Source organism: Podarcis erhardii (genome assembly GCF_964252035.2).
Source record: "Podarcis erhardii genome assembly, chromosome: 1".
Lineage (NCBI taxonomy): Eukaryota > Metazoa > Chordata > Lepidosauria > Squamata > Lacertidae > Podarcis > Podarcis erhardii.
In genome coordinates this window covers 87,395,811-87,418,788 of record NC_138497.1, presented here as the reverse complement: position 1 = coordinate 87,418,788, position 22,978 = coordinate 87,395,811, and the positions used below count along the sequence as shown (strand labels likewise).

Below are 22,978 nucleotides of genomic sequence, written 5' to 3'. Positions count from 1 at the left end.
TAACAGATTTACTGGATATTTTGTTGTTGATTGCCTTGAGCAATGGGAGAACAAAAGAAGGAACCTCTTATCTCCATCTGATTTTGGTGTCCTATTTAACCTTTGATATCTAGCTGGAAACTCACTTTTACCTTGAGCATTCCCCACCCACCCTTCTCTTTTTGAACCTTCCCAAATTGCCAATTATTCCATATTACCAGGGCCTTCACATTCAGGTGAAACCTCTTCCAATTCTCCTTGCCTTTTAGTTGGGTGTGCGGGTAGAAATGCTACCACACTTGCTCTTTTGCTGACTTTAATCACCCATGCATCCTTGCTGCTGGCCAAGTGAGCTGTCAGCCTAGTTGTGACGGATGGCAATGGACTCGCACCTTCCTTCAATGGGAAATGAAGCTAATCAGAGCCTGGACACCTTAATCTGATTTGGGTCTGATTGATGCCCTGCAGACTCTGAACTCATCAGTGCTGCTGGCATCTATCACTGACTGGTGCCCGCCCCTTCCAGCCAGCTCTTCTATTCTGTCTTGAGCCTTGCCTAGACCCCTTGCCCTAGTTTTAGGCCCAGCTCTTCCACTGCAAGAGGAGATTGTGGGATTTCCAGGGCACCTGGTCCCAGCTGGGGTTTCCTGGACTCAGATCTACTGTTAACATTAAATAGGAAGACCTGTGCTATGGCTTATCCTAGCACCTGGCCAATTAGACATTGGCGGTAGATATAATCCTCAGCAAATGCAGATCAACCAATCTCCAGTGGATTTATAGTCATGTGTGTGACCAAAGAATGTCCTGCAGAGATGGCTAATGTGGTGCCATCCAAATATTGCTGGACTACATCTCTCATCATTCCTGACCAGTGGCCATGATGGCTGTAGCTATTGGGAATCAGAGTCCAATAACAAGTGTAGCACGCCACGTGGGCTACCCTGTCAGAGTTCCCTGTTTGGCATTGCAGAGTAGGAATGATGGGAGGAGTAGACATCATCTTTTTCTCTGGGAGGTTTGCCTAATCGTTGCTTGGGGCCTTACAGTATGAACTTTTACAGCTTTAGCTTCTGCCTTTTAGGACTGTGTCTGCCACTCACCCCTCCCCATTGCCCTGGACTCTTAAAGACAGCATGTTTAATTGTCAAGCAGAGAAATGTTGGCTATGAAATCAGGTGGCCACTGGAATGAGTTGCTCTATGAATGATTCCCTTAGGGATCTTCCAGCTTCCAAACTGCCCTCCCAATTAATATTATTGTACGCAGTGCTATATTTCTAGAAAAAGAGGTGCTGGAACTCACCATGAATGCCTCCCTTTTTCTCTTATAATGGCGACAGCGCCCACCTGAGAGGGGCCAGAACTGAGTTCCAGCTGGAAAAAACTGTGGTTGTATGAAACTGCCATCTCTGAGTGCTCCAAGATTACAGGGTTTCCAGGATCGCTTACCCAGGGTTTGTGTTTCCTTTTGGAAATGAGACCCAGCAGAGACTGTCTTTATCGTTTATTTGTGCATATATACAACCTGAGCCTACGATGGAGGGGTTTCACAGCATAATCACCCCAAGAGGGTCTTGCTTCTCCCATAAATACAGCCCAGGATTTCAATAGACATCAACCATCATGCTCTGCCTGCTATTTTTCTTCTTGCTTCTTTTGCCTCCCACTTCTGGCTCACATAACTTGTAACTCCTTACTCAAAGCTCTGGCTTTATCTGTTGAGGAAGGGGCTGGCTGAAGGCAGATGAAGGCTGGTGGGGTATTCCCCCATTCACTCTAACGGACCAGCCTCCAGTGCTGATCGCTTTCCACATTATTTTCCATTCTCTCCAGTTTTCCCACTGAGACATAATCAGCAAGGCCTTCCTTTGCTGTTTAAAGAGATCCTTCATGCAGAGCAAACTGTTGACTTTAGATTGACGCTGGGGATCATTAACCTTTGATCCAACCACTTCTCTCCCTTGAAGGAAAAAAATGTGTATATGAAATGCTAAATTACCCCCAGGAGAGATAAGGACAAAATTAATTGTTTGTCTGATTCCTGTTGTTATGAAGAGCTTGTTTCCCCAAATGTTTATGGCCTTGGCCAGTGGCAGGAGACAGGGAGGGAAATGTTGGTTTAAAGCCAGCTTGGATTTTTCCCACTGTGAGTGGCCATAGAAAATATTTTGCACCTCCATGTAGGTTGAATTCTACCAAATGACTCCCTGCTCCCTTTCAACAAGCATTTTCCTGCTAGTTTCCATTCTGCACTTCACAGAAAGTGACAGACTGGGAAGTGACAGCATGGAACCAGTGAGACTTCCTTGCTCATTGGATGGACCACCACCATCTCTAAAGAAATTGTGAACTCATTCATAGGTGTATCCACCACCTTTATCTAAAGCCTAAATACAGTTGGTCTAAAGTGATTGACAATCCATTAAGTGTCACTTCACACATTATGGTTTTAGGGAGAATACACAAAGCATTTAGGTGCACCCATAAAACTTTAATATGCAGGTGGCAATTGGGTTTTTCAGCCATGTGTACAGTTTATGTTGGAAGTTTTTGGATGGAATTCAGCTTTGCACTGGAGGCTGATGTGTGTGCAGTGGGAAAGATTAGATAGTGAGAGGAACTTCCAAGTTTCCTAAACGTTTTTAGGAACAAACCTGCATTGACTTTCCCTCAAGTTCTAGACTGATGCACTGAGGGTTGCTGATCTCATTTCAGTCCCTCCCTCATTTTGTCTCTAAAAGCTTCTAAAGATAAGTTGCACACAGATAGTGAAATTACTCTGCTGAAATAGGTATTTGCATTCTTACAAAAGTAAGAAGAGGAAGGATAAATAAAATATCCTACGCATCTAAAACCATCCAATACATAGAACATTGATAATAAATTATGCTAAGTATTAAACTGTTCAGACATTACCGTCACCGGATATGAATATGCCAATAAGGTTAAAATAAGAAGCAATATGAGTGAAACATGAAACGCATTGATATAAAATTAAACTTCCACTTTTGAATAGCAGCACCATATTTAATTTTTAACTCCCAATAAATAGGAGCTTAAAAGGAATATTACATGAAATTTAGTGTGTTCAACTGTCCTTCATTGCTCTTCCAAAAGATTCCATGCATCCTTCACATAAGGACTAGAAACTTAGAAAGGAAAGGGAAAGTATATCAAAAGAAAGCTGAATTGTTCGGGGCTTCCTGCAAAGTCTGATATACAAAACAGGTGAGGACACCTATAGGTCATCCCGCAACCGGCTCCAGGATTTCAGACGGGGGATAGGTGGGGAAAAGGCAAGTATAGGCTTTGAAGAAGGCAAAAATGACTGTTTTTTCACGACCTAATATAACGATGATCTCAATGTATTTACTATATTATTACCCCAAACTGGGCGGCGAGTCCCGGGACTAATGATTGCTAACCGATTGCTAGTTGGTGTGTTTAGCTGGCAACCGCGATTAAAATCTTGATTTTATACACTCTTCGATGCTCTCTATAAATGTAAGACAAATGATAGAAGTCCTTTCGGCAAACAGGATAGAATGCGATTGTGCGAAACTGAAAAATTAGAAAGAAAGTAACCCCTGCCCTTGTTAAACTGCAAACAGATTGAATCAATAGTAATAGTTATAAAATAAAGCAATGCACTGGAATTCACCACCGATTTATTGTATTAAGATCTTGCTTACTCGGAAGTAAGTCCCATTGTGTCCAATGAGAACAGGACATTGCTGCTTCAGTGGCAACTATATGGGGGGGCAATATGAATTTAGGGGTGATTATATAATTAATATTCCAATGATAATGGAATCTCATTGGGCATCATGGACAAATTTATTTCTTAATATTGATTCATTATTATGTGATTGGGGTTCTGTGGGCGTCATGTGTTGTAAATTTAACGTTTCAATATAAAATGCATGTGCTGTGAAGAATGCTTCTTTCCGTTCTGAGCTCTAGGAAGGGTACAAGTCCAACGGAGTAATACAGCACATAAATAAATAGTTTTATTAAATATCAGGCACCCGAAGGACTCTGGGCGCGGAATAGCTATCAATCAATCATCTTGGCAAATAGAAGACACATTTTAGTTTTATAGTATGAAACGCATTTGAGTTGACATCTCTTCTCCCAGAAGTGGGGAAAAGGATCCACTTTCTTTTTTTTTGCTGGGACTTCAGAACTGGGCTAGTGGGCTGTGCCCTGCCCCCAACACCTGCCTCCTTCCTGCTTCCTCCGGTGTTCGCATCCGCAGAGAGTCAAGACCATTGGGGAACCGGCTGCTTCATCTTGGGAGTGTCACTGAGCGTTTTCTAGAGGCAATGTAGAACACAAGTTGGTTATCTGCGTGTTCCTAATCTGCCACCAAAATAAGCAAAAAACGTAAAAAGCTTTGCTCTGTGGTTGTGGAACCAGTTTAAATTGGTAGTTGTTTTTTTTTTGGGGGGGGGGCAAACAGAGCTCTTCATCAGAAGGAACAGGGGCCGGTTTATGCGCAGAATTAGGGTCCCGTGAGACTGAGATTATTGTGTCTTTCTCTTATAAAGGAACATTTACAGACATCCCCAGGGGTACAAGGGCGCCCCTCGGTTTAGTTCTAGCAACCGGGACAACAGTTCTTGAGTATAATACTGTGGCCACATGTCAAAGAATTAGCCTCTGTCCTAAAAAGGCTTTGCAGGAGGCTGGCCGGGGGGGGGGCTACTGTAGCTTTGCAATATAAGCCCACAAGTTACTAGTCCTCAGCATGTATTGTCAACCAGTGGAGGAGGATTGCCCCCTATTTTCCAGCTGAACAGCTGAAAAACCAGGGTGATCTCCATGTTACCCTGTGAAAGGGGCTGCGATGGTTCTCAAGACCGTATCCTCTGAAAGCAGCTACCGCTATTTCTGTAAGCCTTGCAGTGGTGTCCAAACTTTTTTCAAAGAGGGCCAGATTTGATGAAGTGAAGGACCGTGAGGGCCGACCAAAGGGCCAACCAAAGTTGTTAACCTTTTATAAGGATTGAAGTTGTTGGGCTTTTTTAATGGTTGAAGTTGAGGGTTTTTTTTAGGATTTTACCCCAGGAAATAAACTGCCACAGAGGCCGGATTAAACAGACTGGCGGGCCGGATTAGGCCCCCGAAACGGACTTTGGACATGCCTGAAGGGTTCTGCAGTAAATGCGCTGGGTGTGAGCGCTCCCTCTTCTAAAGAAGCCTACCCTTTTATTCAGGCTACTTCAGAACTGCCTTCCAAAGTGTGCTATTCATGACTTGGGCAGCAGCTCCTGATCCGCAGCGGTATGGACAAAAGGGCCGGGAGCCAATAGACAGGTGGGGAGGAGATTTCAAACAATTGCCTCGCGTGTCAGGCGAGATCGGAGGCGGGAGGGAAAGGAGGAGCGACCGAGGAGAAGTGGCTCCAGAGGAGGGGGCGAGCAGGTGCGCGTACAGGAGCGAAAGCCTTTCCAAGCCTCCGACCCCGCGCGAGAAGGAGCCTGGAGTCTGCCTGGCCGCTGAGAGGAGGAGATCTCGCCCTTGCGACGGCGTGCCGAAGGGGCTTGCCGCTTTCCCCAAAGGCTCCTGGGGAGAGGGGGCCATGATGCAGAAAGCCATGGAGAAATCTCAAAGCTTCCGCATAGACGCCCTCCTGGCTGAGGAGCCCCCGCGACCCGCGCAGAGCGCTTCCCCCGAAAGCTCGACGGGGAGCCCGGGCTCCTGCGCGCGGAACGAGACGCCCTCGCCGTGCGCGCCCTCCATGGTGGCCCCGTTGCCTCCTGCCGCCTTCATCCCCAAGCCCGGCTTGTTGAACTTTCCCCCTCCGGGACTGGGCGGCCTGCCCGCCATGTACCCGCCCCCTCTCTACCCGATCTCGGCTCTGGCCGGCCAGCACCCTGCTTTCGCTTACAGCGCCGCCTTCCCCCACCTGCCTCAGCCGGGTCCGGAGCACTTCAAGGCGTCCGCCGTGGCCGGGGCCGTCCCGCTGGAGCACTGGATTCGCGCGGGGATCATGGCCCCCCGCTTTCCCGATTTCCACGGTGAGTAAGACCCCAGCTCCGGAGCCTCCGGTAGCCGGGAGGACACCGTGCGCCCAGGGCGCATGGCGAAAGTCTCTCCAGGGCCACTGGTGGAGACCAATAAGCTACGCCTGGGAAAAGAAACACATTCCGGTATATAGCGCGATCTTCCTTAACTGCGCGTTTCCTCTTGATCCATTTCTACTTCTGGAGGGGTCAGTTTCTGCTTCTCGGTTGGGCAGGTAGTAGGAGCGCGCGGGAAAGGTCATGGCATCTTGCGAAGACGTTATTTAAAAGCGAAAGAGGCTAAAAACGACACACACATCCATTAAAACAAAAACTGTAGGTAAAGATTGCAGGGTGTGCAGTGGCAATCACTGTCATTGTGGCTGTGGACAGTAATCACTGTCACAAGATGTGGCTCTCGCCGCTGGCTTACCAGGTGGTTAAAAGGATACGAGTCTGTCCTCGGCTCCTAGTCACGATGGCTGCGTGCTTCTGAATGACACTTTCTGGAAGGCGATTTCCTTCCCAGAAGCGTCTGGTGAAGCGCTGTGGGCACTTAGGGTGCTGAACGGCGGGACTTTGATCCGATCCTACAGGACTCAACAAATGGGTTAAGTCCATCACAGCATCCCCACCTGCCCTCACGCGCTGCTTATCAAAACCGAGCTTCAGCCTCTACCATTTGAGGCATGAATTGGATTCTGTCAGTCATGGATTCTGTTTATAGTTTAGCCTATCTTAGAAAAACAAAAAGTAAGCTGGTTTTTCATGTAGTTTAGCAAAATTATTAATCGCACCTGTGGCGTGCACGCCTAGAGTACTTGTACCCTGGATTTGTTATTTGAACCCATAGTGCTCTCCCAATAACGTCCTGATAAGAACGGAATATTTATATCAACTTTTGGGATGTATTTTCCCCCGACCAATTTTACCTAGTGAAAAGACTGGTATCTGTGTCCCCCCCCAAAAAAAAGTTATTAACAGATATTTTGAAACGTTTAACATCCTCCTTCATCGCAACCTAATCTAAATGACACATGTTAGCTCTTCCTAGCTTTAAAAAATGGTTATTGGAAAAAAATACACTTGGAGACACCTTTTAATGGTAAGAGCAATTCGACACTGGAGCCAATTGTCATGGAGAGGGGAAAGCTGGGGCTTTTCCTTCGTGAAGTCTTCGAGCTGGGCGCTTCCGCCATCTGTTGGAGGTGCTCTAACTCTAGGTTCCTGTTTTGAGCTGGCAGTTAGACTAGGTGACCCCCGAAGCCCCCATCAGCGTGACGTTCAGCCTGCTCTTATGTGTTCCTGTTGCTCAAAACCAAACCACACTGCATTCAGTGAGGCTGATTCCCAAGCAAGCCTTCGCAGATTTAATGCTTAGCTTTTTTCCCTACAATATCGTCCCACGACTTCTACATCCCAGTTAAGCAGAAGTGTCTAAGACATGAAAATGATTTAAACTGTGGTTCCAGGAATCTTGCTTTGGAGAGAAGTGAAGAAAAAAGGGAATTGCTGTCAAGAAAAAAGGGAATAACGGTGCACTCCTCCTGCACATCCCTACTCGAAAGTAAACCCCATTAAATTCAACGAGGCTTCTTCCCCGGGGAATGTGTATAGGATTGCAGCCTAAGGCCAGAATTCTGGTCTCTCAAAAAAGGAGCATTGAGTCAGATTTTAGAATGGGCGGGTTAATGGCAGTCTTCAGAGGCTGTTAAAGATTAACCTGGAACCTCATGGTGAAGATAGGGTAAGCAATCTTACAAATAAAATTAAATAATAAATAGGGAGGGGAACTCAGGTGTACTTAGAGTAGTTGTTGACATTACTTTAAAATGCTATTAAAAACCTTAAAAACAAAGCAAACCACCTCATTAGCAACGCCGCCTTGAACTGTCTCGCGCGCTCACGGAGAGTCATTTGTTTCTGACACTTCTACAAATAGAAAAATAAGAATTTGAAGGAGAAGGCTAGGCTAAAATCTTTTTTTCCTGACATCAAGTTTGATATGGGAAGGGAACGGCTTGTCACAAGAAGCATGCAGTCGTACCTGTCGGAATGGGTAGTTGGAAATGGTACAGTCCAGAGGTAAGTTTGGGCATAACCATCCCATCTGATGCTTGAGAGAACTAGGCATATATGTCCGGCTACGTTACTGAACCTGCCCCCCAAGTACGTGATTGCGTGTGTGTGTGTGTGTGTGTGTGTGTGTGTCGTTCTGGGACAGCGTTTAATTATGTGAGTCCTCGCTCTGTGTAATGTGGTAGTGCCCAGAGGAAAATTTACCACCCGCTTCTATTGTTGTGATAACTAGGTCTGACTGCTCCTGAATGAAAATAGCCAGCTGTCTTAAAGAGGTTGGTTGGAGAGGGCGGAATGTTCTTTGCCTTCCGTAGGGGCCTTCTCTGGTCCTCAACGCATTTTGCGGTGCAGTCCTAGACGTGTCTAGGCAGTGGCAAGCCCCACTGAATTCAAGAGGGCTTACTCCCCCATAGTAATATTTTGATCCTAAAGACTACATTTAGGCAACTGGAAGTCGAACACCCCGCTTTTGGTATTTATTCCTGCCGATGGATGGAATGTGCTTTGCTTAAATCGCTCCAGACACCGCTTCGAATGCAGACAGTCTATGTTTGGGAGTGCTTCATACCCGAGCGCCTTTTTGCCTAGGAGACAGAGAGGGGAGTTATGAAGGAGCCTGGAATCGACTAGGGCAAGACTCCAGGCTTCCCCGCGGCAGGATTCACCTGTTCAGAGGCATTAGGCAACTGCGGTTGTGATATTTTATTGCACCCAAACATGGCTCTAAGGCATAGTGACGGGGTGGGGTGGGGGCAGAGCTGAGCTGAGCCGAGCCACCTCTGGAGCCCTGCTGTCCTGCCGGCAAGTTTTCCCACATCAATCACTCGACCCCGGGCAGGGGAAGTTGTAAAAGGTTTTGAACTTTAATCCGCCCAAGGTCTCCGGGTACTTAGGCTGGAGCTGACGGAGGGCTGGTGCAGTTAATTTGTTACCAACGGCGGAGAAAAAAAGAATGTCTCTCTGTCTTGTCAGCTGGAAGCAGGCGACGCAGACAAGCGAAGAAAGAAAGCGGCAGCTTTTGCGTGTGTGTTATGTTGCGCTATTTCTTCATCTTCTAGGCTCTTTTTCTCGGAATGCAGCTTACAGGTGTGGATGGGTGGTGATGGCTATCCCCGCCCCATCTAAATAGTTGGTGTGAAAGATTGTGAAAGACACATTCCATATTCCTTATCGGAGATTTTTAAGATGCCGATTGCAAAGCTGTCCAGCTTCAATCTGACCACTGGCTTCTCTTTAAAAACCTAGGCGATTTTATAAGGCTTCCTAACTGGCTGAGAGGCTAAGTGTTCCATCATTCACATTTCAGAAAGTCTGCTATACAAAAGAAATAGAATCCTCGCAGTTTCGAAAAAAAATTAAGTTGCCCTTCAGTAAAGAACGGGGCGGGGGGGGGGAGAGAGAGAGGTGTTGCCAGCGTCTGGTCGCCAAGAGCCAAATGAGAAAGCAATGGGGATTTCGTTTGAAGAAAAGCAGCAGCAGCGACTAAACAGCTTGATAAACCTCGTTTAAACACTGAATTGGTTATCAGCTGAAAAGCATTCCTTATTAATTGAGCAGTGGATTAATAAAACATCTTGACAGGTCCATCAATTAATACATTGGTCGATATTAACGTTACACTGTCTGTTTCACTTTCAACGGTAGTATTTTAACTACATTTAATAGGGCGGTGCATTTAGTTATGATTGCGAATGGTTTAAAATTCTGTGCTCGATCTCAACATAGAAAAAAAACCATGCCCCTAAAAAATGTCTTCAGATAGTAAGATAGATATGCCCCAAATATCAGTCTTCCATTCCTTAAAATTGGAGATCAATTGATCCAGTATCTCAATAAACCACTTTGATTTCCTGTTTCTCCCTCTTCCCCACCCCCAATGTCATTCCTTTACATTTTCAATTATTATTTTCTGGAGTATTTTTATGGTATCCTTTAAAACACACACATGGATACTCCAGATTCTTGTAGCAGGACAAGGAGGAAAGGTTGCAGTCAGTTCTCAGATTACAGAGTTTATGGCTGCAAGGGATGAGCGCATGCCACCTGAGCCCACCAGTGGAGCTGGGATGCCGAGAGGGGTAGCCTTATGCCGAGAAGGAGCCGGTGGTGCTGGTGGTTCTGCTCTCAGTTCTAACTCTTTGTGTTTGTAGCTCGCTATGTCCCTTGCCACAGACAGCAGACAGAAAACAACATTAACTGTGCAATCCTATGTGGGTTTAGGTAAAATGTATGTCTCCTGAGTTAAACGAGGATTACTTCCAGGTAGGGAGGTTGAGGGTCGTCCCGTCAGGCTGAAATCCTGTGCACGCTCCTCTGAGATAAAGCTCCACTGAAACACAATGGGACTTCTAACTCGGTATAAGAGAACCTGGCCACACTAAACCTGCAGCTCAGATATTTAATCTCTCAGAGGTAAATAGCCCTTGGTCGCCTGGACTGTGGGAGCTGACCGGGACGGGGATGTGGTGATGGTGACTGCCCTGCCTTCATGGTCTCTGGATCCCCAGGTTAGCAGGGTGGCGCTTGCGATTGCCCTCCTTCCTTCTACCAGCTCTTATTTGCAACGATTTTAATCACAGAGATGGTCCTGAGTTTACAAAACCAGGTTCGTCACTCGGTTGGCAACACGGGTGTCTACGTGGCAACCGGCAGGAGCATTGACTGGCGTCGCCTCAAACTCAGAGGTTTCAGCTTGAGGCAGTTCACACGTTCAGCTGTGACAGCGAGCGAAGCACCTGCCGTGCACGTGTGAATGAATGGGCCCTTTGGCGGGATGAACGGGTGAACGGCTTCTTGCCCTTTTTCGGGGATTACTTTCATCTGCCTGGAGATTTGGGTAGCGTCCCGGATCTCGCGCATGCCGCTTTGGACTACCTGGTCATGCAAGATCACCAAAACTAACCAAAGCTAATGGCCAGGGCTCATCGGCCGATCTGTCCCCACTCTTTTCAAGCGGGAACGTGACGGGTGGTGGTGTTGGAGGGTCCCAGAGCTGGAGAGGAAGAGGTGACAGCGTAGTTCCGCAGCTGCCACTTCCCATCAGAGGAAATTGTTCCCGGAGCAATTGTCCTTCTTTCTGCTCCAGCGCGCAAGGACAAGCCTCGTTTCACGCCTTGTTCGCCGGTCAACGACGCGAGACAAGTGTCTGCGGCTTATTGCATTAAAGGAGGAAGACCCGGCAGAAGACTGGTTAGGTAGCCAACCAGCCAACTACAAAGAGCCTTCAGGGGCGAACGAACCGCCGAGATCTGGCAATGGCGCAGTTAGGCAATCTTCGACTCTAGAGCCGCCTTGCCAACCTGTAGCCTCCATCTCTGGTCATCCTTGCGCATATCTCCGCGCTTGCGAGTCTCGTTCGCAAGCGCAGAGAATAACTCAACAAGGGAAAGAGAAGAAAGAGCTTTGACAGGGAGATCTAGCGATGTGATTGCCATGCACGTATGACTGGGCCATTTGACAACTCGGTCATGTAATCGACAACCACAACTTTCCGAGATGGTCGCTCGATCAACTGAAAGTCGCATCCGCGCGGGTTATCTTCTGCCTCAGAGAGGATGGTCAAAGCCTCAGTTTTGGCCCGGTTCTTACTGCCCCCAATGATGTAGCTATGGAATTAGGAGATGCTCCTCATCACCTGCAAACAAACAGGAAGACATTCCGACTCTTTGCCCTTTGAATGCCTATGATAATATCCTACTAATTCATACTCGGAGTACACCGAGCGAAATCAACGGACGTTAGGTTAGTTACTTAGAACTACCGCTGGGTATTACCCGCGGAGACTCCATTTATTCTGCACTTTGGGGGGGGGGGCATATTCATTCATACACGCAAGCCACTATTTTAAAGCTGCACTTAGGGAGCAAGGTGCGCGTGTGTGAAAACGCCATCAGTGTGAGCAGTAAAGGCATCGCTACACAGGCATCCCTAAGGTTCTCGTGAACTCCATGATATTTGCCGCTCCTGGATAAAGGCGCTTAGGAAGGCCACCCTGTACACGTTTGCTCAGAAGCAAGTCCCACACTCAGTCTGTGATGGGTCTGTCTCAAGAGCTGTACGACATCGGGGGAAAGATTGGAGAACAGGCATCACCCTGCCCCAATACTGTACACTGTACTTAAAATCTACCATCAATGAAGGGAGAGTCCATAACCTTCTAAGGGAGGCCGTTGCACTGTCAAACAACTCTTACTGTCAGAAAGTTCTTCCTGGTATTTAGTCAGACTCTGAACACTCCAAGGACATTTAAAGTCCCTCTGAACTCAATATGCCTCTTTCTTTCTTTCTTTCTTTCTTTCTTTCTTTCTTTCTTTCTTTCTTTCTTGACCTTTTGTTCATCTGTGTCGGGTCATCACACCGCAGCTCCAGCAGATGTGCGCCATTTTTTTAAAAAAATGGTCTCATTTTTATTTTACTTAAATTAACAACAAATACAAAAAAAGCAATATCCAGCAGCGTAACTGAGCTGCAGATCCACGTGTGCGCCGATTCCCCCTTTCCCCCAGTTAGGATTAGCTCTGTCTCTGCCGCTGTGCTGGTTCTAACCCAAACGGTGTCTCTTCCTGGAACACGAAGGGAAAAAAGAGAAAAGAAAGAAAATGTGGGTGGTTTTGAAGAGGCTGTGCATTTGAAGAGGCTGTGCATTAGGGGCTTTCGTACATTAAGGTTGAATGCACCCATCAATCGCTCCCTTGATTTAATATGTTCATTAACTGTGATTTTAAATAGGGAAGTTTATTCCCATCCTAAACTGCGTCATCTGCGTAGCTACGGGCATCCTTGTCAACAATCGTCCTTGGGAGGCTAGCAAATCAGTTAGCTGATGGATTCCTGCCGCCGCCGCCCCGGCCAAAACCTGCGTATTAATTATTTCATTATAAACGCCGCAGCCGGTGCGGTTTTAAAGCGGCTCTGGGTCGCTTGTGTTGCTGAATGGTCTTCCGGGCGACATTGTCATTCAGATTTGTTTGCCTGGACCTAGCCTCAAGGAATTGTTATCCAAGGCTTTTCAGTGCAATTCCCGACCCGTTCCATATCCCCTGAAATCCGATTTGGGGGGCGGACGAAAGGAGGCGAAGCAGGTTTGTCTCAAGAGCGCCAAATCAACGTCAGTTGTGCAACCTGGACTTGCCAGCTTGTGGCTGCGTGCACGCGAGACCTTTAAAGCACATTCGAAGCGCATTTCTTTCTCTTGGAATTGAGCCCCGGTTCAGTTGAATCAATGGGACTTACTCTCCAGTAAATGTGTATTGGATGGATCGCGTTGTTCGTCAGGAGAGGAGGCTTTCTTGGCTAAGAAAGTGACCCCTTCAAGGTCCTCCTTGGGCAGATTCCTAAAGCGTGGTTCCCTCCCTCCTCACCCGCACAAACAGAAAAGGACGAAGCGCAGGAGGTTTGTTCTCAAGGCGCTCCGCTGTGCTTTCGTGGTTTCCCAGCGCGAAAGGATCGGGAGCGAATCCAACGCAGTTTTCAGAAGTATTTGACTGGCAAGGAGATGGGAGTGGGGACGACGACGACACGACGTCCGTAAACTGTGAGCATATCATCACACTGTTGTTGTCTTTGAAGTGCCCAAAGGAGAAGATATGCAAGGAGTATGAACCGTGTGCAAATCCATAGCGTAATCCCATGTTGCGTTTCTAACACCTCTATTTCTCTCTCTCTCTCTATCTCTCTCCACACACACACACACACACCCACCCACCCACCAAGTTTTCGTGTTGGATTGATATACCGGTAGTTATACGTATTTACTTACTTACTTACTTACTTATTTCTGTATTGTTTTGCTCAGCCTCTTTGGCAGCTAGCAGCAGGGGAAACTGTGGGCATGCATGTATGCATAGGCCTCTCCTGAAAATATGCACCCCAAATTTCCAGTTTCAAAGCAAACAAGACCTAGATCCGCATCTAAGGCACGCGCCATCCCCAACTCGGATACGTTCCGTGGAGAGAGCAGCAGTGAAGCCGGATTGGCTCCTATGAATTACAACTTGATAAAGCGAAGCCCGTGCCTGACTGTCTCATTCGGTTTGGCTGCACTGTGCCGAATGTTGTGGGTTGTTCTGTCATCAAGTCTTCGCCCCTGTTCTGATCTTCCAAGATAATCCAATTCAGGGAATATGAGTGTTTCATAGCCCAGTACCATTTCTCCGCAACATATCTGCTGCTGGGCTCTTCGACTCTGATATGTTAACGCCACATGCCTCCCCGGATTACCCTCTCTAGGCCACCCATTTGATAACTAGGGGATGCTCTCTCTCCCAGCCCTTTGAAGGTGAGCCTTTCATCAATAAAACAAACCGGGAAAATAAAAACGAAACAGCAAATGCGCAAAACCATGAAACAGAGATGGCATCGCAGGCAGCCCGAGCTCCCCTTTTCCACAGGGACAGGGCAGCCTCCAGAAGATCGCGCGTACCAGCTGGTATATTTGGCATCCTGTTGGCACACCCAGTCAGGCCATTCAGCCATTATTATGCCAAGGTGTGTCCTGCCCTGCGCGGCTACTGTAAAACTTGCAGACAGCCGACTACAAGCAGAGGTGCTTCGGGAAAACGTACACTTTAAACATGTTGTTGTTGTTTGTTTAAATTGGCATACCTGCCTACATGTGTAGGTCTCAGGGAGGTTCACAACATAAAATTACAACTCTCCAGGAGAAATGTTAGCACGTTACTAATATCAGTTGTCCCCCTTTAAAGCCTTTGTTTATGCTCGTTCTTGCTGTGTTTAAAATACTTTTGGTTTGTACACCTGAAAAATAAAAGAGAAACAAAGATGCCTAGATGATCGAGATGATTATTAAAAGAGAAGGTGTGTGGTGGGGTGGAGTTTAATATTTTAATAACGACGAACTCCAATAAAAATAGCATATTGCAAGCAGGTGTGTTGTTGTTTTTTAATATGGAGGGGTTTCTCTTTCCTTCCACAGACAAAGGGCCAATAGTAAGTCTATGTATTAACAGTTTGCGTTAAGCATAAGGTGCTGATTTGCTACATTTCCAGCACCTGAGTTAATGGGCAGAGGCAAATAAAAAAAGGGAAAAAGCAGGAGAATATTTTGATCTTAGTAGTAATTCACATTTGTTTCAACAGAACACAGGAGCATCTTTGACATCCTGGCTCCATGTGAAAAGATGTGAGTCTTGCTGTGGCTGAAAATCTAAATAGCACCCCAACCCCATGGTATCAAAAAATAAAATTAAAAAATAATCTGAAAGTTCATTTTGAAGTGCCTCTTACTGAGTTCAGCAATACTTACCGGTATTCTCTAGTAAGTGTATTCAGGATCACAGCCTAAGTCACAGATATGAGAAAACTGACAAGTGAAACGGGACATTCTAGTGAATTTTGAATACTCATGAATATTCATTTCCACTTTATCATTATCTGAGGCACATTTGTTTTTGTTTTTTCCTTATGCTTGATAGTGCTCCCTTCGAACTGCCTTGCAAGGCTCTGTTCAAATTGCCTTAATGTTTCTGTGCTGCTCTCCAACATGAAAAATGAATAAAGAGAAAGAAAGCTGGGCAGTTCTCCAGTCTGCAGAACACCTAGGAAGTGTATTTAATTTCATACGAATGCTCAAAATATGAACAAGAGGAAATAAAACATAGCATCCTGGTGAAACATGACTTCCCACTGCTGCCACCCACTTGCACACACACTCCTACTCCTCTTCCTGGAAATCATCTGCATTTATCTGCATCCATGGAAGACACCCCCTGCCCTCATTTGCATCTGTACATCTAGATCGTTGGCATATTTTATTTTTTTTCAGAAAACAGTTGCCCTTGTAGGTTCTCACTCTGACTTGGGATCCCACCTTCCCTTTGCATGGTGACAGTCAAATAGGCATCTTCAAATGCGAATATGTTTTTCCGCATTTTGTTTCAGCTTAAATTTGTACATAATGTACAAACACTTCAGTCCAAGTTAATTAAGATGCAAGTTATACTGCAAGCAATGGGTTTCAGTGGACCTACAACTCGACTCCTAGGGTGAGGTGCGTCTAAGCCCACTGAAATAAATGGTTTTTGCAAGATCATAAATAGGGACGGCTGTTAATCATGACTAACTTTAGCCAGATTAGGGTCATCATCCTTAAATTATCTACAATATCTATATTTTGTCAATTGGTCGATCTGAAAACTGAAATGTTGTACTCTGTTGAAATACTTTATTTTAATATTGAAATGCCTTGGAATTTCCAGACAGCTCCTGCTAACCACCTAGGAGTTTGCTGCAGGAATTCAATCAGGAGGCAATCTTACCCATGTTCCCATAACTTAATTTCAGCATCTTCTTGGCATATACAGGAGCAGCAAGGAGCTCCATGACACAGATCCTTAGGGACAAAGATTCAAAAGTACAAAGCAATCCAAAGGTGGATGCCAAATAAAACGCCTTGCTGGTTACTGCCATGCATACATACCTTCATGGTTATGATCAGGCAGGTTAGCTTATTTTACATGGAGGCATTCATTTAACTCAGCTTCTGCAAATTAAGCACCACCTTGTTGACAACTGGGGCTTGGAGATATGTTTCAGAGTATGGGGAAGGGCTATAGCTCAGCAGTAGAGAAACTGCTTTGCATGCAGAAGATTCCAGGTTCAGTTCCCAGTATCTCCAGATAGGACTGGGAATTTACTCTGTTTGAAACTCTGGCAAGCCATTGCCAGTTAGTGTGGACTTAGCTTTATTGGACCACTGGTCCCATGCAGTATCAGGCAGCTTCCTATGTTGCCAGCCAATGTGGTAGCCCTCCAAATGTTTTGGACTACAAATTCCATCATCCCCAGCCAGCATCACCAATGGACAAGGATGATGGGATTTGTAGTCCATGGGAGGGCAGTGCATTGTCTTTTCCTGCACGATGGGGAGCCTTTTTAGGGGTGTGAGAGTTTCCCTTTAGGAACTCACCTCTTTCGTTTCCAATGTGTGCCGTGATCAAAGCATGTTTGTATAGAATTCCCACAATGTTTTCCGGGCATTCTGTACCTGTCTGTCCTCGCCCACTTCCACCACTGAAAGTCTGTTCTCTATTTAGTGAAGGGCAGTAAAAGCTAATCCTGGTGGAAGCCCATAAAGTTGATGATAATTAGGGGCATCAGCAGCACCCTTCCTGTTCTGCCTGTGTGGGGCAAATGCTCTCCCTCAAAGCTTCTTTTGTTCAGTTTTCCCGCTCCTTCCTCTATTCAGCAGGCTGCTCTGATAAAGGTTCATTAGTGAGATAGGTGCTCTAAGGCCTCTGTGGAGTCAGGCTGCCTTTATCACCACCTTAGGACAGCTGGAGGTAATTAAATACACCTTAGGCTAATAAAGGAGGTTTAATTTCACCAACGGAATTGATTGTGATTGTTAAAATGAGCACTGATAACATATCAAGCAGGTTAATATCAGTGAGGCAATAAAATCATTACTTGAAGGGAAGGCAGTGGGCTCCATGCGTCTAGCTTATGTCTCCTCACAGCATCTGCTGGGCCTCATATACAGCACCAAATGCCACTGCTGGTTAGGGAATACTACCACAGGTGTTATTTCCTTATTGGATCTATGTATGTTTCCAGTGGAATTAATTAGAGGTGTGGTATCTAGGAACGAGTCAAAATAAGATCTATTTATTTTCTTTTCAGAGACTTCTATTCCCTGCAAAAAAAATAAAAAATAAAAAATCACCAGTCTTTCGCTGATTTTTGGAGGGCTGTCTTTGAACAGGGATGAAAGTCTTTGCCTAGAGTGAGGGCAATGGTTTCTGTTCTCACTCTGAACTGGCTTTGCTATGACATAAAGTAGCCAAATTGGATTAGTAACATGAAGGTTATCAAGATGATTGACACTCTGACCAGAACACCACACACCGGATCTCACTTCCTTGGGCAGAAAGAAGTGTCTTGTTCTGCAGAAGAAAGGTGCTCCCATAAGCACCTTTAAGCAAAGCTCTCCCACACACCCCACTGGGCAAGGGAAAGGCGTGTGATGCTCTGGTGCTTGGTGTGAAGAATGGAGCTGAGGGACTTTTAATTTTTTATTATTATTATTCAAAGTTATAACAAGACATATCTAAAAACATATCCTTATTTCCCCCCATTTTTCCTCCCCCCCCCAGAACACCCCACCCCACCCCCCGACTTCCCTCAGTTCCAGTCTTTGGTTTCTCCAATAATGTTGTTTTTTGCATGTTACAAAGTTGTATAGATCTTCAAACTGTTTAGCTGATTATTATCAGTAAAAAAATTGTAAATGTTTATTCAAAAGCTGCCAAGGAGTCAGTCCAGTTCGCTTTGTTGGAGCTGAGGGACTGTTTAAGACTTTCTGCCCTCACTCTTCATTTTTGGTCCCCACCCAGTCCACTGGCTGTTTTGGGGCTGAGTAGGAATTTCTTACTTGTCCATACAATGGTCCACGAGTAGGGTTTTGTTTTGTTTTAACCTGCTCCATAAACATGCTGCTTAGTTTGTTTCTGTTGGCAATTTTTTTTAAAAAGTGTATTGTGTTCCCTTCTTTCTCTAGCTAAGGATACAGCCCAGACCTCCACCTCCTTTTCCTACTCTTTCCTCTTCCTCCTTCTTCCATAATAACAATCTGATTTATTACCCATCCAGCAGTTTTAAAATATAATATTAAACCAGTTTAAAACAAATTGCACTTACTATGCAGCTGCCCCCTGTAACATCCTTCTGGGTCAAAGTTATTCTTCCTGACTCTCTTTCCCTTTCAGTTGCCCCACAGTCTGGCCTGATGGGCAAGTGCCGCCGACCCCGGACAGCATTTACCAGCCAGCAACTCCTTGAACTTGAGAACCAGTTCAAGATCAACAAGTACTTATCAAGGCCCAAGCGCTTTGAGGTGGCCACGTCTCTGATGCTGACTGAAACGCAGGTACATCACAGAGGGGGAGAGGGTGTATGGCCTTCGCAACAGTCAAGGGAACTCTCCTCTTCCCCTAGTACTTTCCCATAAAGATATTTGCACCAATTACCACACAGAAACGAAAGCTACAAAAGGACTTCTTTGGTATATCATGCAATAAATAGATAGACCAAACCTCTGGGCTCTATAAACAATGTCAACTGTGAGCACACTAGGTTTATTGATATATTTAGGTGTATATCACACACATTTTGTACTACTTAGTGCATAAACACTGGAAGGGCAAGGCCTGTAGCTTTACAAATGTCCAGATGAAAACTGCAGGAAATATTGTGGCGAACGTTGATGGGCTACACAAATGTACAGAAAGAAAGTAGCTCCTGTGCGGTGCAGCAAAAATAGGTAGCTTGTTATCAGAAAAAGAGGAGGTGATCAGTCATAGGTTATGGTATGGGAGTAAATCTGGTTCAGGTGAAACTAAGGTATGGTTCCACGTATGGAGAACAGTAGAAGGCACAGTGACACAGACAATGGGAATATCTAGAGCAGCCATCATCCCCTTGATGCTCTCCAGGTGTTTTTGGGCTGCAATCCCATCCTCCCTGACCATGCTGGCTGGAGCTGATCGAAGTTGCAGTCCAAAACATCTGGAGGGCAAGCAGGTTGAGAAAAAGGCTGATCTGGGGTCTTAAGGTTAGGACAGAAGGATGGAAATGCCAGAGTGTTGGAAGAAATCTCCCAACAGAGTACCTGTCACTGTCTGTCTGTCCATCTCACACAGGTGAAAATCTGGTTTCAGAACCGCAGGATGAAGTGGAAACGCAGCCGGAAGGCCAAAGAGCAGGTGTCACAAGCTGAGGCTGAGAAACAGAGGGGCGTGAGCAAGGCCTCTGAGAAACTGCTGTCCGGAGAAGGGCGAGGGCAGGAGGAGGAAGAGGAGAGCGGTGGCGATGAATGCAGCAGCCACAGTGCTGGCACACAGTTCCTGCGCCACAGTGCTGACACCTTCAGCTACAGCCCAGATTCCTCATGCTCAGAGGAGGAAGAGGAGGTTCGAAGCCCTACTCACAGGGAGATGAACTTGTTGCTATGAGTGGACCATAAGCCCAACAAGCGGGGGGGGGGGGGGCATCCAGCAACCAACTCTAGATCACTGAAAAAGGATTGGTGCCCTCCCTTTGCTCATAGACTAAAAAGACTCTGCCTGGGCTGGTGCCCTGGTGAAACTGTGCCACTTAACTTATGTGTGTTTGGAATATATTTATCTTGTAATTGTTCTATTAGTGTATTTGGAGCAGGGAGGGGAAGCACACGCCTTGGGATTCTCCTCACGATGGTATAAAGGCATTTACTTCAGCATACTAGCAAGCTGCGATTTGCTTTGCTGTGGTTTCAAGGCATTTTTCTCCCCATCCATGTATTCTGACAAAACCCTTCATAACAGAACCTTTCCACCCTGCAATTTAATTGCTTCAGCCCTCGCTAATGAGGAAGAGAGAGGGCTCTAGATATTGTCTCCACAATGTTGGCTGGTGAGGAAAAGAGGATATCCTAGCCTCCTGGGTAGAAGCCCTCTCATTGGAGAAATAAGAAAAAAAGAACACATGTAGTTGGAGGTAATGAAAAACTGGTCCAGAACCTGACATATTCACAAATAGTTGAAATGGATTGAAATGAAGTACTTAGGAGCCATTTGGAACATGCTGAGGTTAGAGATACTGCATGGAAGATGGATTGCAATAGTAACCCAGGTAGTAGGAATTAAAAGCCCCTTTTATGGCCATTAGGGGGTTATAAACTGTACATTCTGGTGCTCATATGATGATGCCAGGAAGATAAGCATGCATAAGATCAGGCTGCAAGTAGGAAGCAGATTAGGTTACTTAATATGCTGACTTTCCATGTGTGTGGTCTTCCAGGGAATGAGTTATCAATATTAACTCTACAGGTATTGATGTGCTTTCACTCAGATATTGTATTGCTTATGCCAGGAGTAGCCAACATGATGCTCTCCAGATGCTCTTGGTCTACAGCTCCAAGTGGTCCTAAGCAGCAGGGCCAATCATCAGGAACGATGGAAGTTCTGGGAATGTTCAGGGTGGCAGGAGAAGATATATTGTTTATTAATATCCTTCCTAACTTGCGCTAGCAAATTCCTTTACTTAGCAGAGTGCATTCCCCTTTACACAGCAGAAAACTAGTTGCAAATCCGTGTGAGTTCCTTAAGACAATATGCAATTCAATCTGGATTGCCCACATTGCAATGTGTTCTACTATTTTCCTGTTAAGACCCCTTGAATCCCTCCTAAAAGAATAAAGACACCACAGTCTTATTCATAAACAATAAAAAGAAAGTATACTCACAATCAGGCAGAGCACAGTGTGATCCCTGAAGGCAGGCTTAAGGCTTCAAGTTACAAGCATATACAAACAGGTTTACCCCACATGTGGGTTGACCCAATGACTGCAGGTAGCAGTCTGGGAAGTTTGCAGGACAAAAGGAAGATGGAAAGCGGAGGGCAGTGAGGCAGCATGCCTTGTCCTTTTACCAGGTCTGGAAAGCTCACGCTCACCCCCTAGTCACATGCAAGGAATGTCCTCCAGGCCAGGAGGAACAGGAAGTTTTGACTGGCTGGACCAAATATTCCCTTGCATGTCCACTCTAGGAAAACAAGGAATGTTGTACTTGACTGCTCTCAGTGGATTACATCCCACAGAAGTTGTGGTCCAATAACATCTCAAAGGCACTATGTTGGGTACTCCTGCTCTACAAAGTAAGAGGACACATGTAATACTGTATAGACAGGGCAAAGTATGTTTGCACTCCAAGGCCCCATGCCCTCACACAAAAGGTGAGGAACTCAGTGGTTGCATGTAGAAATCTGACATAGAGGAAGGAATAGCTGTGGGCAAACAACGTTTCATTCCTTCCCCCCATAGCAATATTCATAATTCAGTCATATTTTCTCCACATCTAATGTTTATTAGTTCCTCACAATGATACTTAAAATATAAGTGCAAAAATAAAAGAGGCTGGGTGTTCTTACATATCTTGATCATTCTAAGACACCGCCCCTCAAGAAAGAGCCACTTTGAAGACTTGAAACTGTTTTACCTTGGGCAAATCAAAATTAAGTGTGTGTGTGTTTGTACACACATCCATCCTGATATCACATGCAAGTCAAATATTATTTTTGCTCTGTACCTCCTTTTCTGACAAGGGACTGTGTGTGGTCTAGAAGCCTTCAGAATAACAAAAGATGGTTCTGTAAGAGATGTAATCGTTACCTGTGTCATGCTGTTGAGCCACAAACCTCAGAAACCTCAATGTTCATTAGTCATCCAACCACAAACATTCATCAGCTGGTACTTCACCTGTTCCACAAATAAAGACTTCCTTCTTCACAAGCATCCTGCTAAACACTTGGCAACATGTATCACCAGGAGTCAACTGTTCAATTCCCCATCTAGCCTAGGCTTCATGCAATCTCTATTCCCAGATTTCCAGAGTTCTGTATTCACAGAGTTTCTGAGCTCCAAATTGGAGTATCCAAGTGGACCTGATCCCAGCTGAAAGCAGGGTTTAAAGCCGGCATCAATCAGCTGATCAGTGGTGACTTTAGGCTCTGCTGGGATTGACTGTGCTTCAGAACATCAGGCGCTCCAATGTGTAGCTAGTCCAAGTGGGCCTTAAAGTCATCATCAAGACTTGAAGCCCCACTTGCATTGGCTCGTATCCTCCTGGAAACTCAAGTGCAGCTTGAGTTCAAACCTGAAGTTGGTGGGGCAGAGGTTGATGTCTCCGCTGCTAATGGGGCTGGGATTCTTTTTTTGGGGGGGGGGCTGGGATTCTTGAAAAGATTGGTGGACAGGGCGGGCCTCCAGCCAATACAGCAAGGCACATCTTAAGGGCCAAAGTACACATGACCTGCAGGAATGCAATCAACATTTTTTGCATCCCCCCCCCCCCACAATATAGATATCAGGCAAAGGAGATCAGACCAGCATCAGAACTGCAAGAAATTGGGAGGGAG

At 45.8% G+C, this 22,978-nt stretch overlaps 1 protein-coding gene across 2 annotated transcripts; it reads left to right on the top strand.

Annotated features, from left to right (window-relative positions):
* Positions 1-5,407: 5,407 nt before the first annotated feature.
* Positions 5,408-22,754, top strand: LOC309336427 (uncharacterized protein). 2 transcript variants are annotated; one of them, XM_081852153.1, is made up of 3 exons: positions 5,408-6,004; positions 18,793-18,953; positions 19,744-22,754. In XM_081852153.1, exons 1-3 carry the CDS (start codon positions 5,566-5,568, stop codon positions 20,035-20,037), a joined length of 894 nt encoding a protein of 297 aa, XP_081708279.1. In that variant the 5' UTR covers positions 5,408-5,565; the 3' UTR covers positions 20,038-22,754. The 2 variants fall into 2 exon arrangements, with proteins under 2 accessions (XP_081708279.1, XP_081708278.1); XM_081852152.1 differs by having other exon boundaries at positions 19,726-22,754.
* Positions 22,755-22,978: the final 224 nt, after the last annotated feature.

Bases quoted from the DNA above. Each gene is read 5' to 3' on its own strand.
- LOC309336427 (XM_081852152.1), top strand. From the start codon at position 5,566: ATGATGCAGAAAGCCATGGAGAAATCTCAAAGCTTCCGCATAGACGCC. The intron at 6,005-18,792 runs GTGAGTAAGACC...TTTCCCTTTCAG, and splicing joins CCGCTTTCCCGATTTCCACG to TTGCCCCACAGTCTGGCCTG. The intron at 18,954-19,725 runs GTACATCACAGA...CATCTCACACAG, and splicing joins TGATGCTGACTGAAACGCAG to GTGAAAATCTGGTTTCAGAA.